Source organism: Apteryx rowi, unplaced genomic scaffold (assembly GCF_003343035.1).
Source record: "Apteryx rowi isolate R43461 unplaced genomic scaffold, aptRow1 scaffold_12, whole genome shotgun sequence".
Taxonomy (NCBI): Eukaryota; Metazoa; Chordata; class Aves; order Apterygiformes; family Apterygidae; genus Apteryx; species Apteryx rowi.
In genome coordinates, this window is record NW_020447419.1 from 6,942,843 (window position 1) to 6,968,817 (window position 25,975).

General features: G+C 37.0%; 1 protein-coding gene across 7 annotated transcripts; it reads left to right on the plus strand.

Annotated features, from left to right (window-relative positions):
* Positions 1-231: 231 nt before the first annotated feature.
* TRAK2 (trafficking kinesin protein 2) lies at positions 232-24,173 on the plus strand. 7 transcript variants are annotated; one of them, XR_003256986.1, is made up of 17 exons: positions 232-556; positions 1,589-1,783; positions 6,543-6,619; positions 7,311-7,427; positions 8,632-8,841; positions 10,948-11,026; positions 12,978-13,108; positions 13,295-13,369; positions 14,042-14,179; positions 15,194-15,273; positions 15,952-16,155; positions 16,294-16,592; positions 16,928-17,206; positions 18,413-18,512; positions 19,950-20,659; positions 21,322-21,376; positions 22,495-24,173. XR_003256986.1 is itself a non-coding variant. In XM_026087458.1 (16 exons), the coding sequence occupies exons 1-15, from the start codon at positions 520-522 to the stop codon at positions 20,626-20,628; spliced, it is 2,700 nt and encodes an 899-aa protein (XP_025943243.1). In that variant the 5' UTR covers positions 232-519; the 3' UTR covers positions 20,629-20,659; positions 21,322-24,173. The 7 variants fall into 7 exon arrangements, 6 of the variants coding, with proteins under 6 accessions (XP_025943243.1, XP_025943256.1, XP_025943236.1 ...); XM_026087458.1 differs by having other exon boundaries at positions 21,322-24,173; XM_026087471.1 differs by lacking the exon at positions 21,322-21,376.
* Positions 24,174-25,975: the final 1,802 nt, after the last annotated feature.

The following is a 25,975-nucleotide window of genomic DNA, read 5'->3' on the forward strand; positions in this document are numbered from 1 at the left end:
AAGCTGAGATTTGTTACATCTGCAGGGAAAAGGCATATTTTTAATGCTACATCCTACATGTAATGTGTTAACTGAGGATTAAAATGTTTGTCTAAATTTTTTTGAGTTAAATATAATAGTACAGGGGGGAAATTCAGTAGACTGAAAGAGATGAGGTCCCATTAACTGTCCTGTTTGGCTTGAAAGACAGCAGCATCTGTGAAACTCCCATTCTGTTTGTTTTATTTCTAGATGATGGCTGAACTGAGAAGCTCATGAAGCTTATGTGAAATATTTGATAGATATTTCTAGTGATCAGTACCTCAGATGAAATAAGCACGTCCAAAGATGGCAATAGATCTGGAGTATGCAGCAGTCTATGGGAGTGAGTTGACATCTGATTAGTTAGTGTCTAGGTAGCTTGATGGCTCTCACTGACTCTAAACCAAAGCCATCTTTCTACCAAAGCAAAAAACGGACAGTGCACAGTCTGACTAGGGAATGCTATTTCCAAAGAAGTGAGTTGTGAAGAAGGAACTCATGAATTTCGATCACGGAGCCTTGGAGAGCATCTCTGGTAAGTTCAAAAAATAATTCCATTATAAATCCTGAATAAATCTAACATTTTTTAGGACAGCTACCTGAAGAAAGGTTTCAATTTCATATTCTTTATATTGCTTATCTGATAATGCACATGAAAAAAAAATAGTGGGTAGTCTTAAGTAGCATGTTAAATCAGTTTCCATTGTTAAATGTTGTTTGTAAAATATTCAGTGTTGATTGTTAACATTGATATTTTTCCATTGAAAGATATTGAAGATAATTTTCTTCTTCAGTGGAAATGTTAGATAATCATTGTATACCCTTGATAGGTTTCTCCAGAGTATTTTAGCGTCTTGTATCTGATTTTTTTTCTTTTCTTTTCTTTTTTTTTTTTTTTGCCTCTCACCCCCAAGTAATCATGAAGAGATTAGGGGAAATAGGAAGAGCTAAACTTCCTTTTCACTATTTTGGGTACCATGTTCACATAAAGTGTGATTTGGTATGGATGATAATGGAATTTAGATTTGAGCTATCTAATTTCAAGGCAGTATTCAGTTGGGTTTTTTTGGTGGGTTTTTTTTGGTAGCTACTTTAAGATTAGTTTTTCGAACCTGTGTTCAATACCAAACAAAAGGAGAAACAGAAGAACAAGGAAAAAAAGGTTTTCCTTCAGAAAAGGGAACTACAACCATGCTAAAGCCAGTGGAACCTTACAAAATCCATAGCTGGTAAAATAGCTGGTAGGTCTGTTTTTTAGTTTTGAGAATAAGCAGGAAAAGATAGAAATTGAAACTTTTTAAATATGTCATACTTAAGAAGTCTGAGGCTAGACTACCCTTCCGGGAAGTTATGAAAGCAGTTGAGGATGAAGAACTTGCAAATATTACAGTATCAATCAAGTATTGATTCAGTAAATATTCTGATAATTTGTCTAGTACAAAAAAAATCTGCTGAAGGTTTATAAAATATTTATTAGCATATAGAATTTCTACTACTATGGCATGTATGTAGCATATTTAATAGTAGCGTACGTAGTTTTGGTTACGTGGCATGTGCTTGCTTTTAGATGTCTGCTCCAGTGAAGATCTTCCTGAGGTAGAGCTGGTGAGTATGCTAGAAGAGCAGTTGCCAGAGTACAAATTACGAGTGGACTCTCTGTACCTATATGAGAATCAAGACTGGATCCAGTCCCCTACATGCCACGATCATCTTCCTGAAACCACTTCTCCGATTCATGACGAGGAGACCTTCCGTTACATGAGTGAGTATCTCTGGGCCTAAGGATTTTTTTGCACTTATTGAAGAGAAAAAAGTAAATATGAACTGATTGATATTAAAATGCAACATTCAAATCTGCAAAATTCTGCACAGGAGGAACAATAAGCTGAGTTCAGAGGAAGTGCTTGTAGTTCAGCTCTGCAATTCTAAGAGCTGACCTAGCATGTCACATGGCTGCATGATCATTTGATTTGACACAGAGGTGTGTCAAATTTTCCCTGTGGTAGGGAAAAAGAGGCAGGAACCTATAATTGTACTGGATTGGATGTGACATGAAAGGTACAGAGTATGCAGCAGCTCTGTTTTCAGGAACATTAATGATGCTGTGGTTCTTTTGTAGATGTTTGCCATTTGTTTTGCGTCAATGTTTCTTTTGAAATGCTGTTAATGGTTTCTTCTGGAGATAGAAATTTTGTGAATGCCAAGTAGTTTGGTACTACATCAACACTGATCACTGCCTTCCAGTTTTGAAAATAAAAAGTAACTTATGGCTATCAGTTAGTTATGATTACAGCAGTTCTTTTCTTAAAACAAACAAAACAAAGATAGGTGGTCTTTAGAAAGAAAATGCCAGCTTCAGACAATATGAAGAAAACTTCCTCCTTGACTATATTAAAAATCAAATGTTATAGAAGGCTAACGAAGAACCGAACACTTACTTGCTTGTACTTTCAAGTGTTTTCCTGTGAAAAGAGGAGAACATTTTGTAATCCTTTCAGAGAAATGGGAGAGTCCTGTTTTCCTCCATATATTGGGAAAAACCACTTGGGAAGGGTGAACTTGGTGTTTAGATACGACTTACTATTTCTCTGTAATGATTACCTTTTCCTTGTATGTTCCACCACTGAAAGAGGTTTTTTTGTTGGTGCTCCACCCAGGGAATATAGCAAAAGAGTAAACAAAATATTACCTTCTAAGCATGCAGTGTCCACAATTTAAGGAGATCTTTATTCTCTGTTGAACTTGCAGCTTTGGAATTCTTTTTAATTATGGGAAGTATTTAAAAAGCCTCTTAATCGATGTTTATTGCTCTGTCTATTTCTGATAATAATATTGCAAGCATAAACATTTTTGAATTGAGTGAACACTTTTATAGTTCCCTTGAAGCAATTGTGTAGTCATTGGGGTGTGTACTTGCCTCTAAGTTTAATTTTCAAGAGGTGGGATCAGAGTCTGTCAGTGCTGGAAGCAAGTCTACGTAAAATGCAGCTCTGCTGAGGCTGTTTCCAGTGTGATTAAGAACAGAGCTCTCTAAGAGAAGGCCCTTCTGGCAGTGTGAGCCTGCATTTCCAAACTGTGGTGAGAGGGGCAGGGGTTTAAAGGACAAAGTCTTTTATTTATTATTCAGTTTTCCAGGGACTGCAGAAGATGGTGCCTTCTTCTTTCACCCAGTGAGAAATACTTTTTAACTGTAGGAAGAAATGTCCTGTTAAAATGATAAACTGCTTTTGTGTGATTTTTGAACAGTTGCCATAGATGTTTTCTTGACATTCTCAGAAATGCCCTCTTACAATGACTGTGAGAATTCCATCCAAAAGTGAATCTTAAGAACAAGTCGATCTTAGAACTTTGCATTTTACAATAGTCTAGATGCTTCTCTATGTGAGATTAAAATTTAACCACGCAACCAGGATGTGAAATGSTTCATGCTAATGTAAAAGATCAGTATAGCAGAAAACTAATCCCATCATTTAAGAACACTCTTGTAACTGCAGAGTCAAATAAATTCAGGATAAATAAGGTTTACATTTCTCCTAGAAATTATCCAAAGAGTTTGACTGTAGTAGTCTTCATATTAGCCCTTTTGAGCATAATAATTTGTAGGAAGACAGATACGACTACGAATCAGGGTGTAGTTATAGTCTATAAATACTATACTGGTAGACCTTGTTAGATGAAGTTTGTATCTCTCTTACTAATGATTGTAATTGGGAATAAATATGACAATTTATTAAAATCATACTCTTGAAGCATAAGTTGGGTTATCTCTAAGTTTGTTTCCAATTAGGACCAATTAGGTGTGTGTGTGTATCTATGGAAAAATTGTTGTAACTTTTTCCAAAAGAGGATGCCAGGCTCATGATGTGAGTCAATGTGTAGCTTGTACAGCATCTAAGGAAAAACCCAGTTTATTGCACTTGAGCTCCTCCTCTTTTTATGGCTGCTGCTGCCTCTTAGAAGGTTGATRCAATGAGCAATTGAGTCTCACTGGCAATGTTTTCAGTGAGGTGGAAGAATATCTTATGCTTCAACTGTGGTAGTGTAGTTAAAGAACCCTGAGTTACAAAACCTCCATCATTAGAACTCCTTTATAAAAGTGAATAAAAGGACATGGCAGTGGATAACAAGAACATTAACCAAAATGAAGAGTTGTTTGCAGCCTTCACTCCGCAAGGTGAGTGAGGAGAGATTGCACATGCATGTGTTCATGAGAGAGAATTATAACAAACCAAATATGACTGTGATCCTGTACTGTGTGAAAATAACAAAAGTTGTATGGAGCTAAGTTTTAAAGCTGTTAGTTCTGGGATTTCATTTACCGGAGCAAATATTTTTGGGACAAGCTTTTTGTTGTTTTTGCTTTTAGGAAAGGAGACATCAAAAAACCTGCTTGAGTAACCATGTATGAAATTAGCATAAGTTAGTTCATTAAGGTGACTTAGCACTGAATAGTCTTTGAATCATCTGATGGGAACACTTACCACAGGCAATCTGGCTGTAATCTTCTGCTTGTAAGGGCTGACGCTGCTTTATGTATGTGCAGTGAATTTTCAGAAGGTTAGTAAGTGAGTTTGGAGTCTGCTTTCATCACGTATTTGCAACCATTGTCAAAGTAGTACAGTAAAGTTGACCTCTCAAGTGCCTGTCTTGCCACAGATAGATAGGTACTTTAAATTTTGTGAAGAGATTTTCTGTTTTTTCCCTGCTTGGAAATATAATTAGTAAATGGCACTGCTGTAAGTTCAAAGGTTCTAAATATCCAAAGAGCATGTGTTGGGTTTTTTTTTGCCTACTGATCTACCTGGGGGAAAAGTGTTTTATTTGTTAGTTTGGTTTATTTTACTGTTGCAAACTGTTTTAGAGAAACAGCTGAGTACACCTCATTCTTCTAGATTGTTCTTTCTGTTTGCCTGTTTTTCATGACTGCATAAGTTTCTGCTCAAACTAAAATGCTACTTCCACCTCCCACCCCACCCCCCCAGCACAGCCTTAGTGTTATATTCTGCAAGGTTATGTGTGGAAGTTACTTAAGTAAAGGACATACACAACTTATATAACCTGTAAATAAAGATGGTGTGCACTTCAAGTTAGTGCTTCAGTGTCTCAGCAAAATGTGCAGCCCTCAATGAGAACAAACAGAAAACCCCAGAACCAATACCAGTATCTCTATTCAGAGTACGAAGCAGGTTTAAACGCAGTAGAACAATCAAACAATTCCTCAGAAGTAAATTTAGACCAGTAACAATCTTACCTTGCAATGTGGTGGTGATGGAATTAGTTTCAAAACAGGTTAACTTAGAAATTCAGCTGAAGCAGATATTTCCATATTTGTTACATTTATATTGCTGCCTTCTTTGCTTTCATGATCCTGATTCCATAAAGCAAAAATGATGAAGTTCTGCTGAACTTATACCAGCACAAACACCCATCTCCTGTAAGTAAAATGTGTAATTCCACTCCTGAAGGGTATCATATTTAAAATGGCTCTTTTTAAAAGTTCTAAGAAAGTTTTAGTAGTCCAAAGTGTATGTTTACACACACTTCAATTTTTGGTGGTGGTGGATGCATGCAAATCAATCATCTATGTCCTTATATTTTAATTCTTTCTCCCTTCTGTTCTTTTTCCTGCCTTTCATTTTCTGTCATTCTAGCTCTTATTGAACTTCCTCCCTCCTCCTTGGCTGAATCTCACAAATTTTCCCAAGGTAATTAAGGTTTCTTCTTTACTAGAATATTTTAGTTCTCAAGACAAGAACAAGTAGGGGCCAGTGCTTTGTTTTAGCACTGATTTTTTTTTTTTTTCCAGGTGCCATAAATTCTCCATGCTCCTTGTTTCTTCCTGACTCAATCCTATTTTTCAAGTTCTTTTCAAGTCCTGATTGTTCTCAGTTTTTTAGTAGTTTTACCAACTCTTCAAACTTTTAAGTCATTCTATCAATAAAATAGGATTTACTACTGCATCTAAATTACAGACATACAGTCTGTTTTCCCATTTCTTTTTAACTGTTTCAAAGATGATCAAGCACTCCATAAATAAGTTTTCATGATCAGTCTCTGGGGTCTCCATACTTCCTGTTTATAGCTGTCACATACGCTAAAGTGGATTTTGTTCCAAGGGTAAAGTTTGCAAATGTTTTCAGCTATGTTTGGATACACAGTACTCCTCTTTCTCTCTCCTCAGCAGGCTGGATGATTCGGTAGTTTAACTGTATTCAAAAAGCTGGTCTTAAGAGATTTTCTCACTTTCATAAATTTGAAGGATGTGTGAGCACCTCTACTTTTAGCTAACCTTACTGAAAGCTATAAATGTTTAAGACCTAATTGAATCAGTTTCCCAAATGGATATTGTTTCATATTTCGGAAGTTAAGATGCATCTTCATAGCCTCCACTGGCTTCCTCAACTAATTGCTGTATTTGTGCTTATATAAAGAATATCCTCTGAGTTTTAGCTCTCTCCCTTCCCAACATTATTCTTGTTCTTAAACTACTTCAGTAAGTTTTTTTTTTTCTCTCTTCTCAGTTCTTGGCACAGATAATGCGGAGCAAATAACAAAAACCTACAGTGATGCTGACATGGTCAAACATTTGCTAGCTGAGGTACGCTCATCTCTGTAATGCTTTGTTAGTATATTTGAGGACATGTATTTGAGGAAAGATTTTATTCAGTTACTGGGAATTCTGGTTCAGTTACCTTTAGGAGGTGCTTATCAAATAGTGAAACACCTGGGGTAATGAAAAGCTGCCCAGTTGGCTACACTGTCTCAGAAACAAAATTTAGCAAAACTATGGATGCTTCACAGGAGGTAGGGAGGCATAAGAAAGGAACAGCTTTCTTCTGCTTTTATATTGCTCCTTAGCTTCTACCCTGTTATCACTGTTTCAGTCAAGTAATCTATCCTGGAGAAGGTGATGCTTGAAAGACCACAGACCTGAGTATATGTAGCTTCTTGGAATGATACAAAAGAACCCATATAACCTCTCCAGTATTTAGCACAAAAAACTAAACTGTTCTCTAGGTAGTTGCTGTTTTTTTTTCCTTCCCTATTATTGCAAATGACTGTGGAAGAGAATGAACTGTATCAAGAAACACAATTATGGATGTGTTTTGGATCCTAATGATGAAACATTAACCGTTGTTCTAACCAGCATTGTTGAAGCAATCTATTTGAGAGTAAATGGGGATCTCAAAGGTATGATATGTTGACCAATAGCCAGGAAAATCTAAAGTTACTCTGAATTTAAAATTTGTCTGTTCAAAAGCAGACATTTGTTCTCATTTTGTGAGCAGAGAGATCGGGACCTGGAACTGGCAGCTCGAATTGGACAAGCCCTTCTTAAACGAAACCATCTTCTGACAGAACAGAATGAAGCACTAGAAGAACAGCTAGGGCAAACTCTAGACCAAGTGAGTGATTTTTTTTTTTCTTTCTTTTTAAGATGAGAAGAGGAAGATTAACAGAAACATATTATTTCACTGTGAAAGCAGGTTATTGCTGTTCTCAAACTACAGAAATACACTTAGAAATCATTGATCTAATTGTCATTGTTCAGTCAGCTTTCTTGGTCCAAGAATTGACTATGAAGACTGAATATTGTAATTACTAAGAAGCTGCAAATATGTTGGGTATTATTATGATATACCTGTAGTGTAGAACTGTATTTTTAGAAGCATCTGTTTTGAGCATCAGTCTGATATTCTGGTTTTAACCTATGAATCTAATAATCTCAGACAAAGTAAACTATGTAGTTGGCATCTGACAGAACCTTTTACATAACAACTTCACAAGCGAGGAAACAACCAGAGAATAAGCTTGATTTAATGGGGTGTTTACATTAAAAAATATATTTAAAAAAAAAAAGACATGAAAGCAGAATTCTTCTGATTCTCACTCCATCTTTAACTTCAAGGAATCTGTGCTTATGTAATCTTTTCTTGGTTATTCTTGCTTAAAAAAAGAAGTTGACAACCTATAAAGTATCCCAGGTTTTTATCTCTGGATAACACAGACGTATTCTAGGTTATAGTGAAATGGATTCACTTGCTTGTATAAAACAGCATGCTGGTAATAAATAGATACTTGTAATTAGCTTTAAGCCAGAATAGACTTATGTATTTGCATAAATTTAGATATGCAAAATGGAATGTAGCTAAATTTGAGATCTTGTTTTTCTCTTGTTTTTGTCTGGCCTACAGTTCATTTCATGTGTGGACTTGGGGGACAGATGTCTAGGATTTCTTTTTTCCAGAAAGCTATAGTGCAGAAGAAACGTGTTAGCAAGCTAAAATGTAAAGATGTGTCAAAGCAGCTGGAAAGTTGTTTTGAAGTTAACTATTTAACAAATAGGTTTTGTTGTCCATTCTTGCATTACCTCTTTCAGTCTCCCTTGCAGTGCTAAAGTTATGATTTTGTGAGCTACCTATAAAATAAACAGAACCTGAATCTTCTGTGCAAATACATATAAATTGGTCGTGATTTGTGAGTTGTTTTTAATCTCAGTTTATACTGGACCTGTGACGTTCCCAGAATTTAGAGGCTGCACAAGTAATTTGCTATAACATTGTATAGCTAAAGTATATATCACAAGCTGGTGATCTTTTTTTGTCATAGGTTAACCAGCTGCAGCATGAACTGTCAAAGAAGGATGACCTGCTTCGTGTTGTTTCAATTGCTTCTGAGGAGAGTGAAACGGATTCCAGCTGTTCCACACCACTTCGTTCCAATGAATCTTTCAATGTATCACACAGTCTCTTGCAGCTGGATATCTTGCAAGATAAGCTCAGGGAGTTGGAAGAGGAAAACCTTGCTCTCCGATCAAAGGTATAGATATGAGATAGATCAGGATGGTTTAAAAAATACAGCTTCTGGGCTTCTCTTGAAATGACTTTATTGCATTCCTGTAGATAAATCATACCCAAATACTTTCCCTCCACTCACCCCCATCCCTCTGTTTCCTTCAGAATACTGCCATACTCCTAGTTATCTTCAGAGTCCATTAGTGTTCCTTTCTCAATACCTTTATGATATGTGAAAGAATATAGGCACGCATGTGAACACCCAGCAAAATTTCTTGGACCTCTGAGGCCCTCAGGTTTGTGTGACCTGTTGTGGTGTAAATCTGACTGCAATTTGTTGTATTATTTTGAGAATTCTATTGAGCTCACATTACGTTTTTGTCAACCTGTATTCAATATTAAGAGTCTGTAAGCTTTTTAAAATTTTATAAGCTTTAAATTCTTTGAAGACAAACTTAATTTTGAGTATGTGATTAGTCTCCATATTTTAATTGATATGTCTTATGTGCAAAACATGAACACAGACTTTGTGCCTTTACAAGATTAGGGACCAAATGCCTAGACAAAATAAATGGCTATAAAAGTTGTGGAACAAAAGGCAAAGGTTACAAGAATTGGAATCTGCAGATGCTAATTGTCTCTTCTCTGGAGGTGGAGATGGAATTTGTAAAATAGGAAATTGGTTAAGAGTCTTTTTTAAAGAAAGAGGTTTTTTGTTTTTAAGTAAGCTTTTTCCAATACAAGCTTGAGGTTGCGTGTTACAAGAACACTTCTGTTAACAAAATGTTGGTCTGGACTGGAAACAAGATGGTGGAAGAAAGGAGAAGGGGAAAAAGTCTTGTTCTTTGTAGTTCCAGTTCTCTGTAGTATCCTCCTTTCTTTTTTCTTCCATCTCCCTATGTTTTCTCAGGCCTGTATTTCTAATGTCAAAAACTTTTAATTTAATAATTATTGTGGAGAAGAGAATTGAAAATCTGTAAAGAAAGATTCGTATTGCCCAGAAACTGTTAAGATGCTCTTTCTGATTTGTTACAACCCTTCTTGTGTGTTATTTAGTGCTTACAATTCAGGGACAAGAATTCTTTAAAATGAACAAAATATGTTTTTCCCCCTCGTTTTGTCTCCAAAATACTCAGCCTGAGAAGCACATCTCCCCTAAAACTCCAAAGATCAAAAAGATATTTTGGTAGTGCTGTGACACAAGAGTGAGGGAGTGTCAGACTGCTTTTATGCTGTGAATCCTGCATATGATTATGAAACTTAACAGGCCAGGAATGAATTTAGCCCACCTTAGTAGGTAGAAGTGGAGTTAAAAAGAGGTTGCTATCATTCTGTGGTATATCATCACCTTCCTTGACTTGAAATAGCCTCAGGCATACTGAGCCAGTATTTGCTTGCCTTTGTTTTCCTAAGAACAGTCTTGAACTATTTATACTTATGACAGTGTTATGTGAAGAAGTATGTTTATCTGCACTTGTGTATCTGTACTTCTATTCACTTGAATAATCTTTAAACCCAATCACTAAGTTTTCTGAGTCACTTATTGGCAAACAGTCCTGAATACAAAGACTATTGTGTGCAAAGGTTGGAATCATACTGACAATCCAAATGAAGGTGAAAATCCAGTATGCTCGATGTTGCTTAAACTTGTGGTGAGACTCAGTCTCTGGCCCAGAAAACTTAAAGTCTCAATGGACTAGTCAGGGGAAGATGTGAAATGCTATTCTACTGAGAGCTTTTCACTGCTGTAATGGATTTGGCTAGCATTATTTACTTTTCAAGATTTCTTTGCCTTAAGAAGTTTTGAAGCAAATACGGTTACTTACTCCTGGTTTACATTTCCTTACCAAATTGCATATTTTGCAACTTTTTTTTTTTTTTATTAGAAACAGAGGTTTTGTGCATGTGGGCATCCGTGTGGGCATCTTTCATTCAAAAAACCTGCACAACTCGGGGAAACAGGTTGTGGTGGGAAAAAAACAGACAGGAAGTATGGCCAGATGCACAGAAATTGCAAAGATAGAGGGGCGACTTCAGTTGCAACAATTTCAGAAATAAAAAATTTATAATGTTAACATACGTATAGATGCAAATATAAATGTAAGTTGGAAAATCTATAATTTTCTCGAAGGCTTGCCATCTGAGGACAGAAACCATTACATATGAAGAAAAGGAACAGCAGCTGGTTAATGACTGTGTCAAAGAGCTACGTGAGTATCCAGGTTGTATCTTGTAATGGTAAAAAAGTATTTGAGCATCCAGTGCCTGCAATTTCTCTTAGTTATCCCTGAATTCAAAAATGAGCTTCAGTAATTTCTGTAAATGAACTGAGTCTTGTTCTTTACCAAATGCAGAGCTGTTTCTGTGTTTCACGAAGTTTCACTCTGGCACTCAACTTCAGATGTCTGTACTGTTTCTAGAGAGAGGGCAAGAGAGAAAATGAACACTGAACCTAATGTTCATGAAACCTCCTAAATTGAAGTCTAAAGAAACTGGAAAATCAACAAAATATGCTTCTTGAAAAGAGTATTCAGCACATTTGACATTGAAATATATCAGTGCATAGACTCTTAAATACTCATTCTAAATTACCATTTCTCTCCGAACATATGGGTATATTTTAAAATTATAAATTATACACAAAAGCATTTAAATTGGTAAGTGTTCTGTCCAGAACGGTGATCCTTATTTGCAAAGAGCTGCAGCTATTCATATACAAATCACAAAAGTATTCTGAAATACTAAGGAACAATCCTTGTTTTCTGTGGTGGTTGTGTAACCTGGTGGTACAATATTTTATCTATAGTTATTTGATATATGCTTATCTTCTAAGATTGCTTTATTCTATACAACTACCATAAAGAAGACTGAGTTGCTACTTGTTTTTTTTTATTCCAGATAATCATAAAACACTGTGAATTAGCACCTAGCTATGAATTACTGTACTTCCTCTGAAAAATGTAAATCCTTGGCAAATAAAGTTTTCATGTAACTTCTCTTATTTTCCTACAATGAGAAGTTCAGTAATTCCTGTTTTGTCTAATCTTATGACACATAAAAGCACACGAGACACTTTAGACTCGAAGAAAGAATCTTCTCCCAAAGGATTTCTAGTCTATGGCTTTAAAATTTATGCCTTCAGGAAAAAGGTATCTAACTGTGAGGTTACATGTCAGCAGGCCTATGGTGCAGGCTCTGTCCTACAGTAAAGCTGTGACCACTATCAATTAAACGTGTATCTAACAAATTTACAGTATTTCTAAAAATAAAATAAATACTTATCACTGTCAGAGAGAATCCTTTTTCTGACTCAAAATCTGTTATGATTGATGGAAAATCTTCTGTTTTTAAAAATAAATAAGGTAGACGCTGTTTTGCTTAAAGATTATGTTTGTAAATTTTTAGTCTGTTCTTTATGCAAGATTGACCAGACGTTACTGTGACTTTGCTATGCTTTCAAGGCAGGTAAACAGTTTCTTAACTGTCATTGTATAAAAATATTTCAGTTTTTTGAGGTGCTTTGTCATCTTACTTGAACTTGCTCACTCAAAGGGAAAAAAAAAAAGAGGAAACAGGAAATTGTATGCGTTGGGTCTTTGGGGAATAGGTAATGACCAAAATCAAGAGCTAAATATCCATATGTTATGCTTGGCAAGGTCTGATAAAATCTCTTTGCATACAGAGAATGGTAATTAATAACAAGATCAACTCCATCTGACTACTTCAGCATATTCTAATAAGACTGGCCTAGGTCATGAGCCAGTTTGTCATTTGAAATCATTTATAGCAGCCTGCCTTGGATTCTGCTATGGTTATTTTGCAGAACTTCTGTCTTCTCACATATCAGTGACATATGTCACTATATTTACAGTGTTTTTTCGTGTATTTTCCTTTGGATTCTATCTTACCTTTTGTTCTTTTTTTTTTTAATACGTTACACCTACCTTTAAAGGTAAGTCTCTTCCTTTCTCTTGCTTCCCACCCCTTTTCTTTATCTTGTACTTTGCGGATGTTCCAGGGCTCCTGCCTTTACAAAATGTGAATTGATTTCCTAAGAACATTGGTCATTTTGCAGCTCGTTGACTTTGACAGATCCCCTGTTTTTTTCATTGTGTGTTGGGAAAAGCTCTCTACTACATAAGTTCTTTTTTTATTTTGTAGGGCAATCGAATGCTCAAATTTCCAGAATAACGGAGGAGCTGTCAGAAAAGAGTGAGGAGTTGGTTCGCTATCAGGAAGAGATCTCATCCCTCTTGTCTCAGATTGTTGATCTTCAACATAAACTCAAAGAAGTAAGGGAGTGGTGGTGAAGCTTGTATGTGTACATGTGTGTGTGCATGCTTCTAGCAGGGGAGAATAGACTTGCAAGGTAGAGGACTACACCACAAGAGAGTGGCCGTTTCAGTAGAGTACGGAGAGGATCAGCTCTCTCAGGGGAATCAGTTGAGAAAATAATTAGCACCTTTTTGTGCTTTCAGCATGTGATTGAAAAGGAGGAGCTGAAACTTCACCTACAAGCTTCCAAAGATGCTCAGAGACAACTGACAGCAGAGGTACTTAAGGCTTCTATATGTATGTTTGGAATAGAACATGAGAGAAAAAAATAAAAGAGAACAGAAAGTGGATTGGGTTGGTGTTGTGTTTGTGAGTTGTTTTTTTTTTTTTTTTGATTCATTTTTCAGTGTGCTTCTAGCCAAATGGTTGGAGAAAAAGAATAATTTATTAGATAACTCAAGTACAAATACTTTTGTAGTTCACATGAGTCTGAAAGGCAAGGAAGGTGTGCAAGTAGGTAGATCTTACCCTTCTCAGTCGTTATGAGAAAAGAGTGCTTTAATGTGACCGTTACTGATTATATCAACAATACTCTAGCTCACTAGATCTTAAAGCCCTCCTTTATGCTTCTTTTGCATCTGTAGTTACTGTATTTACAGTGTTTTTTGATGCATTTTCCTTTGGATTCTGTCTTACCTTTTCCTCTTTTGAGTTTTACTTTGCACTTCATGCCTTACCACTAAAATCAGTGTGGCTGCCATGCTGAGCACCGTCTATTACTGCTTCCATTTCCAGATGCTGGCATGCACTCTGCATGTGGAGAAATACAGTAGTGTTGAATCAGTCTCTTCTGTACAAGGCTCTGTAGGAGTAAAATGAGTTTCATTCTGTCTTTTACTTGCTTCTGTTGAAGCTTACTGGCAGCACTGATGTCCTCTTTCCTCTTTCAGCTACATGAGCTGCAAGATCGGAACGCAGAATGTCTGGGGATGTTGCATGAATCACAAGAAGAAGTGAAGTTGCTGCGCAGCAGAGCTAGCTCTGCTGCTGTTCTCTGCCGCCCCCAGGCATGTGGAGCATTTCCTGGGGTAATAAATATACCACTAGCTTGGTATAGACCTACTGGTAAATATGGTCCATAGTAGCATAGAACTATGAGAATAAAACAGCTGTTACTGGAGCTGCAGAGAGAACTATTGTGCAATAGGCAAAGGGGCTGATCTTACAGTCTTTCAATTTTTTAATGCATTCACTTCTGAGAGTTTTATGCTTTAGGAAAATAGTCATTCACTTGCCATATTGTGGTATTAAAACTGTTTTTTCATTTTATATGACTGTTCTGTTAAATACGTGAATTGATGTGTTCTATAGCTAATGCTCAGTTGTGCTAGTATATCATTCAATGTTGATGTGAATTTTACACCTTGACAGTATTTCTTTAAGAAACAAAACAAAGTATTTTTTCAAGAGTTCCAAGAGAATTTGTTATGTGGTTTATGATGTAGTTTTATGTCCTTATCTCCTTATCTTGTTGTGAAATAAATTTTGAGCATCATCAGAAATGCATAACTTTTAGTCATCTCTGGCAATTCAACTAACCAATGGAAAAGGTTTTTGAAACTTTTATTTTCCTCCTCTTCTTAGTGTCAGGTCTGTTTAATTACTATACTCTCACAAGTTTCTGGGCCATCCTGGGAATTTGTCAGGTTTTGGGTGGCTGTTCTATATGGTATCCACCATGTACATATATTTTGGCTTTGGAGGAAGTGCTCTTGCAATTGTAGCTTAACTTAAGAAAACAACATAAAGAATCCCCCAGAAGTGCAGTTGTTGCTGATGTAAACTGAACCCAAACTAGTTATACGTAGGTGTAGTTAGGGTGGAAAGTCCCCCCCTTCCCCATTCAGAGACCTAGAGCTTTATGCATAACACACTGTGCTGAAAGCTACTGATATGGGGGAGACGAGTGCAGATTTTTGAGTGTGGGGTTTTTTTTGTTTTGTTTTTKGTTTTTTGTTTTTTAGAAATGTTCTCTGCTAAAATTGTTAGGAAGAACCCTTGAATCTAATTCATCAATTATTTTGGTTTGTGTTTTTCTTTAGGACTCCCTTGCAGCAGAAATTGAAGGGACAATGCGGAAGGAACTGAGTCAGGGTGAAGAACCTGTTCCCTCTAAGCAAAAGTACGTTTATCAGCTTTATATGTATCTATTATTTTGACATCTTTCCATATGCCTATATTGAATGAGGTGAAACTGATTTCTGGAAAACTATAAGCCTGAATGTTCCCTCTTTGATAAGTCGTCTTTGTAACTTAATAAAAAAGCTTTATTGTATTTGATAGTTTTCTCAACATTGAAACCTACCATTCTTATTTAATTCTATGAGAAAGTTGGGAATTTGCTAAAAGGATTTTATTTCCTTTTTGAATTTGTCAGATTTCTGATGCAGCTTCTCCAGTGCACAGCACGAGTTTCATCCCTTTTAATCTTTGTAGAAAAATTCTCTGGCAAATGAAATTAGACTGAAAGACTGGTAGCAGTTTCCAAAGCCCTGAAGGCCTATTCGTGGAGCCCTTAATTCTGAGTAAGGGTTAAATAGATGCCCTTGAAAGTTCTCCAGTGGTTATCAGTGGAGTATTTTGTTCTTTCAAGTCAAAGTGGGTGGTAATCCTGATATTTTGTTAGAACAGTATTCCTTACAACATGAATGTCTTAGCCAATCCTGATCTGGGCTTAAATCTTTTTAGTCATGTCTCTGCAGCCTTTGGGAAGTGTGTTGCTTGAAGCTTTTTCTTTATTATGTCCTTTCCAAAATGCTTCTGAAAAACATGCTTGTTTGTTTTATTTGCTTGCTTCTAGGGGTCAACAGAAACGAGTATTTGACACTGTCAAGGTTGCTAATGTCACTCGTGGTCGGTCTTCTTCCTTTCCTGCCCCACTGCCAATCCCTGGATCTAATCGGTCAAGTGTTGTTATGACAGCAAAGCCCTTTCAGTCTGGATTATGCCAGTCAGAAAGCCACGTACAGATGTCCCAGAGGAGTAGCTCTGAGAAGAACTTGAGGTAGGAAACACAGCTTGTTATTGTCTTTTTAAATTAACTGATTCAAAACTAAATTCAGTCTGGATCTCTGCTGTGTGGGGAGAAATATTTACTTTAATGGTCTTAATATCTACTATTATTTAATTTCTTTTATCCCAGGGACACTCATAAGGCAGGCCAGCCAGGAGACCCTGGAGACAATGACTTAGCCACAGCTCTGCACAGGCTGTCCCTCCGTCGCCAGAACTACCTGAGCGAGAAGCAGTTCTTTGAGGAGGAGTGGGAGCGAAAGATGCATTTGCTGGCTGAGCAGAAAGAAGAGGCTAGTGGCTGTAGTACACCAACAGAAAGCTGTTTTTCCCTGGGTGCCAACTCAGAATTCACAGATCTTTCTGCCAGCTCTAGTAACTTCCGTGTCCTCTTACCAGAAAAATTACAAATTGTCAAGCCCATTGAAGGTAAGAGGATGGTCTTCCTTCTCTCTTCAGCAGAAGAGGATTTTAGATTAATTTGTCAGGTAAATCATTGTTGCTCTGTGTATAGATAGGTATGATATGCCATAAGAGGAAGTAGGCCAGGAATCAACTAACTCATCAGTATCACTTTGTATTTGGTTTTCCTGTATGGTGCTAAGAGTTAGGCTTTTTGTTATTCTTGGCATTGCCATCCAAGTACGCTACATGTACCACAGTGTCAGCACTAGTTGGCTGAAGTTGTTTTGATCATGTACTTTTGTAACTCTGTATGATAGTAGGTAATCTCTTTCTGAGACACTTCTCTTTTGCCACACCAGGATCTCAGACCCTTTTTCACTGGCAACAGCTTGCTCGACCAAACCTAGGCACCATTCTTGACCCAAGACCAGGTGTTGTTACAAAAGGTTTTACCCCTCTGTCTGATGATACTGTGTACCACATCTCTGACTTGGAGGAGGATGATGAGGAAGAAGGGGAAGGAGGTATAACATTTCAAGTGCAACCTTCCTTCCTGGAGAAAACGAAATGCGCAGTGGCAAAGCCAGTGGCAGGGATTTTCCTGCCACCTATTACTTCAGCAACTGTACCACTCACTGGTAAGAAGCACAGTTAGTGTTTTTGCTCCTTTTGCATGCTTATTTTTGAGGTTTTAATCCATTCTTGATGCTTTTATTGTTTTTGGCCCCCACCCTCCACTCCCCCAGGTCTTAAGTCATTAAAATTAAGTAGCATTAAACCAGGTGAATTTGGTGGGGAGACATTGCCAGTATCATCTGGTTTCTACCAGATGTAATGGTGATTTCAGAAGGTGATGCTTGTCTTCCAAGTTTGTTTGTAGTTAGGTAGAACGTGGTTGCTGGAAAACTTATCTGGGATAAGATCAAAATCTGATTTATTTACTATATGCTAAGCAGTTGTCAAATTAAAACAATTGAAGATGACTGGCTTTTTCAGTTTCATTTAAAAAGTGTGCTATTTTTGTTAGTAAAAAGCGTTAAACTTGTATTCTGTGGAAAACAGTGCCCTGATAGAAGGATGATAATGGGTAGCTTAAGACAGGAAGAAATGAATTTTGTATTAAACTTTTTAGGGGAATATGATGTATTGTGAACATTGATCTTATCTGTGTTTCAAAATACAAATCCAGAGGTAAGGTTGAGGTTGCAGAAAGGGAAAAACATTCCTACTTTGTTTTTCTTGTTGCAAGGACTCCTTCACTGTTTATATGCTGAGTACTCTGCCTGCAGTTTGGGATCTTGGGCTCAAGATTCTTTTCAGGACTCTACCTTTTATTAGACTTTATTTTGGTTTAAGAATCTACCTCCAAGAACTTAGTTTTCTGCAGAGTTCCAAAGTGCAATTGGAAGAGCTACTTCAAATACAGCTTAGTACAGGAGGCGCAGTTGCTTTCACTTCTCTTCACAAAGCAGTTTGTAAATGGTAGCAGCCTGCATCTGTGCAGAATGATCCTTGGTTTTAGATTCAGTTTGGGTGTTAGTGTTTCTTGCAGTGCTAGTTGGCTTCTACTGTTTTTGAGATTATTAACATTTGCACAAAGTAGTTTCAGCTTATCTTTTATGGAAAAAAATATAAAGGAAGTAACTAAAAGGATTTTAAAATGAACTGATGACAATATATTTTTTCAATGGAAAGTATGTGCCCTTGAGACAATGCTGTTTTCACTGCCTTTCTTCTTTATTAAAAATATATATAACAGTGGTAATAATATTGTCTTAAGCTTTGATTAGTCCTTTTCTGTTTTTATTTTTACCCTCACTGGATGTAAATGTTCCACATTGCAGCCTCAAATCCAGGGAAATGTCTGTCTTCCACAAATTCCACATTTACCTTCACTACCTGTAGGATCCTTCATCCATCTGATGTCACCCAGGTTACTCCCAGGTACGATGACTCTTGATGTTCTAGGAGCTGCTGCACAGAATTAAACAGTTGCTTTCTGGCTTTTAACATATGGACCAGCTTTAAAAAACAGTGAGGCAGCTAGGCAACATGTAGGATACTACTGATACAAATGGCTGTAATTATAAAGGGAATAGTTAAAATTTCCCACAGTGAGAGTGGGAAACAAGTCAGGGTATTTTAGAAGAAAGTAAATTTACACTCTTAAGCAGAAAATTTCTTTTATCATATATCTGTTATAAGAAGCAATTGATACCTATTCTGTCATAATTTTTTTAAACTAAGTTATTACTGGCCATTTGTGTAGATATTCAATTAAATACAGTACAGATGATCATAGCTTATATTTCAGATTCTATAAGATTTTTTTTTAAATCTTTATTATAAAGGTTTTCATTACAGTTAGCCATTGTTACATTCTGGCTTGGTTGGTTGTGTTTTCTTTAAAGCAGAATTACCTGTTTAAGTGGATCAGTTGTCTGGTTCAGAGTTGTTAACCCGCTTTAATTTTCTTGTTTGAATGTTTGTTTTTTTGTGGGGGTTTTTGGCTGTTAGAGCACCTTTAGTAGAGAAGTTTAAGTGTGTCTGACATCCAGTATCCATCCAGAATGTCTTTTCAGAAAACAGAATAATTATAATCACTGTTTTGGGAAGCATCATCTGAGTTAATGTTGGAGCAGAAGAGATTACAGGGTTTGTGCCTGGGAAGTAAAGACTGATATTAGTGTGATATTCTGCAGCTGATAAGAAGCAGCCAGACAAGGTTGTATCACAGGTAGTTTTGGGAATTCAGGTTTCAGTTGTCTGGAAATATAGCAAACCTTCACTAAATAATGTTTTCTTCAACAGAGTAAGTTGTTTTGGGTTTTTTTTTGTTTGTTTGTTTTTCATGTTTAATCACTTTATATGCCTTATAGTTGTTTTATGAAACATGCAATTAAAAGCTCTTGAGTGACAGCTGATCTTGGAAAGTTTTAGTCTCTCTTGTTTAATCTTAGAACAGAACTTACTTTTTGAAGCTAAATAGAAGGCATAACACAACAATGAGCTTGATTATATGGCAAGATTATTCCAAGAAGTGTTTTAATAGAATTTTAAAATGTGGATTTTTTTTCTCCTCCATGACCATATACTAAAAACTGTATACAAAAGATAAAATTGTATACAAAAGATAAATTTTTCAGTACTTACTGTTCTGTGTATTAAAATAATGGCAGAACTTCTCTGTCAATGTAGTATCTTCTAAATATTTTGCAGAGCAGTAATTCTGAATCTATTAAAGCTGAAACTATCAAAGTTAATACCAATAGCTTACTTTCTCTCAAGTCTTCCACATACTGAAAGGCAAATACAGAGCAGAGCAGGTATAAAGATGTTTAATGCATGTATCTTCTTTGTCATGTTTTTATTTTGTTTCAGCTCCATGTGTGCTCCATTTTCACTTGGAAATAGTGCTAGCAGCACTGGAAATGCGGTGGTGAGCACTCCAGCCATGTCTTACAGGCTTAGTATTGGAGAATTCCTCACCAACAGAAGAGATTCAACCACTACCTTCAGCAGCACCAGCAGTCTGGCCAAGCTTTTGCAAGAACGAGGCATCTCTGCCAAAGTGTATGATAGCCCCATCTTAGAAAAATTGCCTTTGCTACAGCCCCCTCGAACTGTTCCCATTCCTTCTACTCCGCCAAATTCTCCCTCACGTTCACCTTGTCCTTCCCCTCCACCATTCGAGCCTCGAGCGCATCTCTCAGAAAACTTCCTGGCTTCACGACCAGCGGAAACATTCTTGCAAGAAATGTATGGCCTGAAGCCCTCCCGTAATGCTCCAGACGTAGGCCAGCTGAAGATGAACCTGGTGGACAGGCTGAAGAGGCTGGGTATTGCCAGGGTGGTCAAGCCCCCTGAGGCACAGGACCAAAGGAAAAATCAGGGGCCAGAGATTGGCCTGCAGAGACAGGACTCAGCTGTATTTTTAAATGCAAGTAGCAACTTAATGGCAGGACTAAGAAGAAACCAGAGCCTTCCAATCATGATTGGGGCACTGGGAGCTCCAGTTTGCACTCAGCCATCAAAAATGGATATCCTAAAGGAGAACTGACTGGTTTGAAAAACAGCTGATTTGTAGCATGGTAAATAATAAATGAGGGATAAACATTTAGCACAGGCATGGTTAATGTGTTACAGAAAGTTGGAGAAGGCAYGTGCATGTTAAAAGATGTGCGAGAGACACAGGATCAAGGAGAAAACATCGCTTGAGTTTGAGGAAAAAGGGTTCTGTGGAACATAAGAAAAGAAAGAAGAAACCAAAGCTTAGTTTTGAGGCCCTTTTCAGGATCTGTCTTAGCTTAAGCAAAAATAAAAGACCATAGTAGATATTCTCAGTATTTTAATCTTTTAAACTGTATGTTTAGAACTGTCTTGCAGGTGCTGTTCTATTTTTCCACCATATGATCATAGTGTTTTATTAGTTGTTAGCAGTCAGACCATACCATTTAAATATAATATTAAATAACAGTCAGTCTGACTAGCATCATTGGTTCAAGTTTCTCTCTCTAGCAAACAAATACAGAAAGTTGGATTCTTTTGATTCTTGTGTTTTCCAGTTCAGAGGCTGCACTGAAGCCCTCTTTTGAACTCCTCTCCATTTTGAGAAGCAGGGGAGGGAACCTTTCATTCTCTGTAAGGAAAYAGTACTTCTGTTTATGAACACAGAAATTGGTGGTCAGGGTTTGTATTTTGAAAGAGTGCAATTGTGCTAGTGAAGTATTAACATAAGTTAATTTCTTTCCAGAGGTTCTGAAGCACACAGAGGAAGGTGCAATGAATAAGAATTAAAAAGCAGGAAAGTATGTATTAGGTACAAAAAATGTAAAAATGTTTTATTTCATGCTAAGGTAACTTTCCAAAGTGTGTTGTGCATCTTTTTTTAATGAGGGTAGTTTCGCACATACAAAAAAATCTCAGGCACATGTCAGTGCTGCAAAGGGAAATAAGACCTAGGTGCTTGATTCAGGGTTTGTTTTTATTTGACCTAAGCAGAGAGCATTTACTTAAAGACAAGTGTTGGAAGTTCTGTGATCAGAATGTTCTCTTGACAGGTAGACAGTCTGTACGTTTGACAGCCCTGTAGTAAACTTCATGCATTTCGTTCAGATATTTCTGATTTCAGGCAGGATTCTGTTTAAAAGATTTCATTAAGAAAATCTTTGGAAATTGTTTTAGATCTGTGGTTAGAGCAAAATTTAGCATTCCACATTCTGAAACAACACAGAAAATGAAAGCTAGTGTTCTTTGTAGCACTTTATTGGATATAAATTGGTTTTGTCTGCGCTGGAATCTTGTGTTTTGATGACGGAGAGTGATTCTGAATCTGCTTCTGAACAAAACTGAGGCAGACTTTCTGTCTCAAAAAAAATCCCAACTCTGTTGGAGATATTTGATTTGTCTGAGTGGTAATTTGCAGAATATTACAACCCAGGCTGCCTTTTGGATTCAGGAAAAAAAAATTCATCCTGTCCAAGATTCTAGCCATAATTGAATAATCAATAATATATATATATAATTTGTAGCATAACTTACAGAAGAAAATACATTTGCCTGAAATTCCTAAGAGGAGTGGATCTTTGCTAATGACCAGAATAGAAACAGGTTTTTACTCTTCATACAATTTTTCACTGTACTTTTCAATGTTCTGAAGTAATTTTTAAGGTCCACTTCCATACAACTAGATAAAACAGACAAAGTTTACCTTGCTTGTTACAATGCTTATGGAACATAGCTGGTATCTTTCTGGGATCATGGGGTGAAGCATCAGTATAAAGACACTGGTTTGAACCTGGCAGGAGGCACATCCATCATAATCAGGGCCCTTGTTGCTGCAGGGTTGTGTGGAGTAGGGCAGGAAAAGATAGTTTCATAAACTGTTTTATAGGTAACTTATAATGTGGCCTTTCTACTTTTACAGCCCTCTAGATCTTACGGTGACTCTTTGTAATATAGTAGTCTTTCCTAAAAGAAAAGGAGTAACCACTTCAAACTTGCACAAGGATTCTCAGCAGAAGCTTGTCTGTCAGCAGCGCACAGAAATATTCAGGAACTCCTGGAGTTGCCTTTTGCTCTCTAAGCAAAATCTTACACTTATAAAAGGTGAATTTTATTTAAAATACTATATACGGGTTAATTTTGTTTTAAATGAAAACTGTTTAATTTTTTCTTGTAAGTATTTATGTTCGTACTTCCTTAGCTGTGCACAGGGTCTTACCTAGCTAAGTAAGAATAAGAACAGGGGGGGTGGTATTTTGTTCTCCAGTGAGCTAAAAGACTGGTATGTTTGCTGTGTATTTGCAGCTCCTAGGGAAACAACAGGTATGAGTGAACAGAAGATTAGACAGAGAAGTGTATAATGTGTCAAATGTATGTCCATTTTATATACACTTATTATAGGAACCATGTAAGTTACAGTTAAACTTTCAAAGGTATTTCACTGTGTTCCTAACTAACTTCATTAAATAACTCCAGCCATTGGATCATTATGTGTTAGCAACAGAAGCAACAAATCAACTAAATCAGAATTCCTTTGGCCGACCAGGCTTCTGCTAAAGTTCATCTAAAAACACGTTAATGAAATGCATGTTTGTCTTTGGGACACTTCCATATGCCATAACCTAACAATATAATCTGGTTCAGTTCAGTCTATATTATGGATATGTCTCAAAGCTTCTTGCAGGATGATGTATGATCAGATACTTTGCACAAGGCAGGAAGAAGAGGAAATAATTTCAATACCATTGTGCTTGTGTGTTTGTGCAGTTGGCTGATGCGGTGCAGTGCTTGCTGTTGAAACTGTCATGCATTTATACCTTTGGATAGTCACATTCACTGTGTATACATGTGCCTAACTTGCAGTGACAGGGTAAACTACTACTTCTTCCAAGTTTACTGTTTTGTGCCAAAACCTAGAAGACAAACTTTTTTGAATGACTTAAGTGTTTCTGATAGCATATTAAAAGCTGTCATCATTATAGGAACCGATTTGGCTTCTGTTGCCTCCCACCAGAGAGGAAATGAACTTGCGTGACTGAGATAGCTGAGATCCTGCACAAGATCTTTTGATGCAGATCAGTGTGACTTGGTTGAGGGGGAGGGAGAACTAGAAGTAAGGGAGATCTGTGGTTGGAAAAGTTTCTGTTATCTTGCTGGTTTGGGACAGAACCAAAAAAACCAGATGATACAAAGAAAGGAATTATCCATGCATGCGAAAGTTTCAAGAGACTGACAAAGAAATACTTGTAGTACTTATCTTTATTCAGATTCTAAGATGGCTTAAACTAAGTACAAATTTAACTTTATGCCTATAGAACTAGAAAGCTATAGTTTCACTGACTTTGATAAATTCAGTGATACCTGCATGCTCAAAATACCCATGGTCAATAAAGTGGAAAGTCTACTGTAATCAAAAAGCAGACGAAAAGGAAGAAGAAAATTGCATTTGAGCCTCATTTGGCTGTTGCACAAGGGGATAACACACAATATTTAAACGGTCTGGGAACTTGGTATTTTTTCATCTGCTTTTTGCACCTACTGTTGTTTCATGGTGGAATGTAAATTTGAAAATAAACATGTATAAAATGCCCTTTTTCATTATATTGGTCATCTTGTGTGGTTTGTTCCAGATGTCATTTTCTGTACTGCAGTGTTCTTTAACAAACTTAAAATTAGACGTTTTTAAAAATTAGCTACAAATTTAGTGACTGGTATACTGTGCACAAGCTTAGTGAGTTGGTATCCACACGTGTTGGCTGTAAAAGCTATCTGAGAAATCTATTAAAAACTTGATCTGGCTGTGCCAGGCCGTTTGCTGTTGTGCTTATACCTAAGCAATTAAAGGTAGTATAAATACGCAATATAAGCTGCAGTCAGACTTTGATTCCAATGTAAATGTGTGATGATTAAAATTGGAAAACAATATTTATAGAGTAGTTTCTGCTGCAGTTTGAAAAGCCCATTGTTTAAGAATGAAAAAATTCACAAATGAAGAATAGCTCATCAGCCTCTGAACAGAATATTTGAATTTGAGCCTCACTTTGAATATGTGGCAATAGTTCATGTTTTCTGTACTTGCTCTTTCTTTTCCTGTCATTTTACAACAGCTAATATATCTTTTAGCATTATGGTGACAACTAGCAAGAAAAAAAAATTGGACTTCTCTGCTAGATATAAGTATCCATCAGGGTTTTTTTTCTGTCTTTATTTTATGGTCTCCTGTTTGGAAGCATATAGTCTATTTTCCTTGTTTTCTTCTGACCTTCAAGGGAAGATTGTTTTGGACTTTTACAGGAAAGTGCGAGATCGACACTGTTGTTTTTCTGTCTCCGTAGCTGATGCTATGTCTGCTATCCTCAGTCCTTGTGATAAGATGGGAGCAGAGACTGCAGCCAAGCACCTTACCCTTGAATAATACTCCCTTTGTGAAGGTCTCACTCAAATTCCCTTTGCACAGAGGTGCTGAATTCTTGCCGGTCACATCAGCCTGGGGCTGTGCACACCTACTGCAAGGCAAGCCCCTGAGCTTGCTTTTCGGGCCCAAAGGTTCTGATCATTTTCCCCAAAACGCTCAGTTCCTTCCTTGGTACAGACTGGGAACAACATTGATTTGCTATTAATAGGTTCTCACTTTCATTAGTACAATAAACTACTGATAGTGGTTCCTCCAACAGTCTGTGCAGGGCATCTCAAGGAATGGGAAACCACCATTATTCTGTGATAAGTATCCTATATTTATTTAGCTTGCTTTCTTTTCTGGCATGGAAAGATGGAGAAGGACTTGTGCCCGTGTCAGACCAAAGCTGACTTTTCAGGTCAGCATTTCATATACTGAAGCTTTTCAGTTGGACATTTTGAGGAGAGAGATTGTCTTCCTAGTATGTTCTGTGGTTGTCACACCTCTAAATGGTTAGGCAGGATCCAGTTGCAAGCTGCAGCTCCAGCCTCTGCACTGCAAGAGATGCTCACTGAGTTTCCTTCACTAGCAGGTACGTAACTTACACTGTTGCCTACTATTCAATGTATTTATGTGAGTACTTAACATGTTTGCATTTTTATTTGCATGTCTTCAGAACAAAGGCCTATGTTACCAACTTTAATTCCTTACGGTTAACTTCTGACATGTTACAAAAGTGTTTGTCCTGTGATGGAGAAGCATTATAGCCATAGGCGACTAAGTGTAACCTGAGGAACTTCGGATATTGGTGGAGTTGGGATTTCTGGCTACGTGCTCTTTCTGCATCAGAGCTGTTTATGGTGTGTATGAAAACAAAATTGATGTTGTTAGTATATAAGTTCTGTGGAGTTTTTTTTTACTCTGTAAAAGTTACTCAGGCACAAACAGAAATACCTTTTATGCTCCTTCTGGCATTGACAAAGTGGCAGAGGATTGAAGTAGTCAT